The sequence below is a fragment of the Corvus brachyrhynchos genome, unplaced genomic scaffold (genome assembly GCF_000691975.1).
Source record: "Corvus brachyrhynchos isolate BGI_N302 unplaced genomic scaffold, ASM69197v1 scaffold281, whole genome shotgun sequence".
In the NCBI taxonomy this organism is placed as follows: domain Eukaryota; kingdom Metazoa; phylum Chordata; class Aves; order Passeriformes; family Corvidae; genus Corvus; species Corvus brachyrhynchos.
The window spans coordinates 235,287-239,766 of NW_008236509.1; the positions used below are offsets into that span (position 1 = coordinate 235,287).

Here is a 4,480-nt window from a genome sequence, read left to right on the forward strand (position 1 = left end):
GAACCAGTTGCAATTACCCCCTAGCAGCAGGAAAAGAGCTCCTGGACCAATACATGATGCATCCCTGTTCCCCAAACCTGAGAGTGTGCTTTTTGGGGTGACCAAAGGGCAGCTCCAGTCAGGCTCCAGGAGATGTCTCAGACCAGAGCTTACAAATCTGAAGGGAAAATTCCATCCGAAGTCACTCAGCTCCAGCCAAAAAACTGCTGGGACCCCTTGCAGAGATGGGAAGTTATTCACTCCTGCCTCTCACCTTACCCTCCCTAAGGGGCTGCAACCAAGCCACTGTGGAGCTGTGAGTGCGAGGCATGCCATAGACCATCATCATCATCAATCATTCAAATCAAAATCAACCCTGAGTAGCAAATGCCACAGGAACCCCTGGAGTGCCTGGACGTCAGGATGCAGGCACTGGCAGGCACAGGACACATGGAGCAAGGAATCACCTCTCAAGTATTTTGCTTACAAAAGCAGCTTTTAAGCTTGAGCTACAGCAGGATAAAGCTTCACAAAAGTCTCTACGGAACGTCAGGGCCCTGGTGCAGAGCTGCTCTTGCTGGCACACACTTGGTCACACACATTTCCAGCCTCTCCGATGGCACTGGCACTAAAGCAGCTCTCACAACCTGTCCCAGCTCCTTCCCAACCACTCTGCTTCCACACTGCCCACAACCATCGCCCAAGATCACAGCCCAGTCCCTGGATTTGTACCACACAGACACTGATACTCCCCTATGAACACTTGGAAGACACCAAATCAGACAGACGTAACACACAGCATTTGGCACGTCAAGCTGGATCCCTCTCTGATGGGAGCCTGCTGCTTGCAGCCAAAGTGCTCCTTTAGTTCACTCAAATGCCCCACCCTAGGGAAGGAAAATATTTCAGAGGTGCATAATTCTGAAAAAATCAATCCCTAAGCCTAAGGCCCTGCTAATATTCTCTGACACCTCCTTATATGCTTCAATCCACAAACCAAAATCTCAATGATTCCAGTGTTATAAGTTTTTAAATCCAAGTTGCTCCCAGGAAGGAAATCACAGCAAGGGAGATCTCAGTAGTGGGGTGACACACCAGCAAATACCCACTCCTGGAACTGCTGCTGTCCTTGCCAGCACCAGGAGGAACCACTGAATCCACAGGGAGGGCTGAGCTCTGGAAAATACTCCATCTGCACTGCCTGCATCCTTCCGGCTGCACAAATCAGAGGCACCAGCGTGCAAAAGCTGAGGAACAAAGCCGACTGGTATGACCTTGGGGCACTACACAGAAACTGTCAGGCAAGAACACACTGCTGAGCTGGGTGTCTTGTGAGCATTCCACTTTCAAGAGCTCTGAAGCCACTAGCAAGCCCTGTCTGGCTGCTGCCATAGGAAGCAGCACCATGACAGCAGGGATATTTCGGGAGAACAGAAATTACACCTCAACCAAACGCTCCTGAGTTTCAGCAGCTTCCTACAACGGAAGATGACAAAGCCTCGCTTGAACCAAAACTCCATCCACCTACCTGAAAATCTGTTTTCAGTGGGTAAGTCATGCCAGCTCTTGGCTGGAACACGTGGTTAGCGGAAAGATCCCACGTTGGCACTCCCAGCAGCTGGAGAGCAGCCTCCTCTACAGACTGACTGTTTGCCGCACTGTCCAGCCCGATGGCTTTACACACAGTGCTGGTGTCTGATAACCCCCACACAAAGCTCCACTTTTAAATATTTAAAAAGGTATTTTTCAATGGCAGAGGCAAAGCTCCAAGACAAAGCAGGAAGTCTGAAAAGCAGGCGGGGACAGACGAGAGCCAGGAAGGTAATGACGTTTCCACACCCCCTCACCCCTCCTCATTCCAGTGCTTCATTGTCACACATGGAGCGCAAAGATGGGACCAAGAATTCCCAAACTAACAGTGCGCCTGGCACTTAGACCACCACGGTGAAACTCCCTGCCAGCTCTGATCCACGGAATCCAAAAAGCCTGCACTCCCCAGCTGGCACCACGAGAGCCTAACAGCAGAGGCAATGCCTGCTTCTCCACAGGCTCCCCGAGGATGCCTCAGCCCCCAGAGTGAGGTTTTGGGATGGGAGAAGTAACTCATCCTGGTGTGCTACCCACCCTCCGCTCGGAGCGGCACAGCGGGATGGCGTGCAGGAACTGAACCCTGCTCATTTTACACAGATCAAAGCTCAGCCTTAGCTCCAGCATGACAAGCCGTGAGTCACCTTCTCACTGCCCAAATCCTTTCACCGATTCTCTGCCTTCCACACCAACAAGACCTTTCAGTGGGAAAAACCCTCCGGGCTAAAAATGGGGGAAGGGGAGGTGGGAGGCAGATTCCTTCCCAGCTGCAGCTTGGCTGTGGAGCTGAGAACTGCTCGCAAAGGGAACCTGCCTCCCGGCAAGCAGGCACCGCGCCGAGTCACCCTCTTCTCCCAGGAACGCCGGCCAGGATTTGCGTGCACTTTGCACCTTACCTGCTGCAAAAGGCATTTTGTAGGGGTAGCTGTTCCGTCCCGTGTGCACGCTGCCGATCCTGCCCTCCGGCACGTGCACCACGCCGCAGACGCTGTAGCTGCTCACGGCCGCTCCCTCTCCGCAGCAGTACGGAGAGCTGCACCAGTGCAGGGGCTGGAAATGAGCACCTGATGGCAAGGAACCGGGAGATACCAGGAGACCCTCGCAGGTCGCAGCCTGCGACAGCTCGTCCTTGGGATAAATGGAGCAGGGGGAGTAGCCACTGTATCCACTTTGGCCATAATAAACATAAAACCCGTTCAACGGAGTCAGATCAGAAGATTCATAGAGACAGCCACAATCCGTGTGATTCCCGGGCACAGGCAAAGGAGGGAACTGCTGCACGGGAAAGGAAGGCTGATGAAATTCCTGTTTGGGGGTTGGGGATTTCTCTCCGGGTCTTCCATACTCTGGCTTCATGGAAGCTTGTCCTCCCATGAGCAAAGGCAGTCTGTGGTAGAAGCCCTCTGTGCTGGCATAGGAGCCAGACAGCGACTCGTAGGGGACAGGCTCTGTCGTCCCGTAGAGCCTGGAAGAGTCCCGTTGCTCCCCCTTCCCAAAGGTGCCCAGGGTCTGGCCTTGCCAGCCATGCTGCCCATCCATTTTTAAGCTAGCCACTTCTTTCTTGGATTTGACACAGTTCTTCCGACTGGCTTTGGCCCATTTGAGGGTAGATTTCAAACAGTGGTTCTCGGACTTGCCCTCTCCATCCGATTTACTCCTCTGCTTCAGGGGTTGGTCTTTCTCGTGGGTCAGCTTCAGGAAGGCCACAGCGTTCAGGCTGGCCAGTCTCTTTGGGGTGGGATGGTAGGAGATGGCACCATCCTCTCTCTTTGCCCCATCATCAAAGACCTCATCCAGAGAATGCTCACAGCTATTGCATTTCTGACTGGGCTCATGCCGGTTCTTTCCTTTCCCTGTTTTCACAGCCGGTTTTTCCAGGGCAGACCAGTTGTCACTGGCTTTGCACTGCAAGCCCTTGAGGGTACAGTCCCCAGGAGCCTTCCCGGAGTCCCTGCGGAAGCGCCTGCCGGATAACAAGCCATCGTCCCGTTCAAACAGCAGGTTGTTCACCGCCTCTGCGTTCAGCGAGGCCAGCCGGCGCTTCCTGGGCTCCGAGGGAGCAGGATCAAGGTCCTGCTCCGACCCAGGATAAGTTACTGTGCACTTCTCCCCGGATGACTCACTCTTGCCTGCTCCCACAGGCTGAACCTTTTCCGAGAACAAAGCAGATCCCAAACCCTCCACCCAGCTGGGAAGGTGCTTTTTTTTACAGCTCGGGGTCTGTTTGGACAGAGAGCCGGCCACATCCTCCAGCCTGGTGAGGAGCACCTTGCAGGTCTTTTTGCTCACTGAGGGGAGCAGCCGCCTCCGCAGCGGGTACGTCTTTCGCACTTCACGCAAACTCTTGCTTTTGTTGTTCCCTACAAACCCACTGGGACAGTTCGGAGCCTCCGAGGCATCTCCGTCCTGCTGCTCTGCGTTGGCCCTGTCCATCCTCCTGCTGCCTGTTGGCGACGAGGCCTGGCCAGCAGAACCAGCTGGGTGTTTCAGAAGGAAAAGTTGTTTTTTCCGGGCATGCGTCATAGGATCAATGTCCAATCCTGGGAACGAACGGGAAAAAACATCTATTAATATCGCTGTGAGGGTCCCATCTCCTCACAAAGCACCAAGCGCCAATTAGGAAATATTTGGGGAAGCTTGTTTCTATACAGCAGAGTCTATTTGGGTGATGGCCAGATAAGCCAATTAAGAGACAGGATGGAATTAGATGTGGTTGAATATTAAGCCATGGAACACAACAGTAATTAAAAGCAAGGTGGTGATGGCAAATGCCACAGCAGCTGGGAAAAGTTAGGTCCAGACAGAGAGCTGTTCACCCAGCTCCCTCTTACACTGATGCTGTTAACACCTCACAAATTCCCATCAAATCTCCAAAATCTGAAGGCTGGTTCAGGGCACAGAGCAGAAATAAACC

The 4,480-nt window shown here is 53.3% G+C and overlaps 1 protein-coding gene across 2 annotated transcripts in view; it reads right to left on the minus strand.

The window, feature by feature from the left end:
- The window catches only part of BAHD1 (bromo adjacent homology domain containing 1), a 15,591-nt gene extending 11,461 nt beyond the window's left edge, over nucleotides 1–4,130 (minus strand). For both annotated transcript variants that reach the window (XM_017726290.1, XM_017726289.1), the window contains exon 1: nucleotides 2,463–4,130. In XM_017726290.1, coding sequence (XP_017581779.1) covers nucleotides 2,463–4,089 — 1,627 coding nt within the window. In that variant the 5' untranslated portion in view covers nucleotides 4,090–4,130. The remainder of the gene's footprint in view (nucleotides 1–2,462) is intronic.
- Between the last annotated feature and the right edge of the window lie 350 nt (nucleotides 4,131–4,480).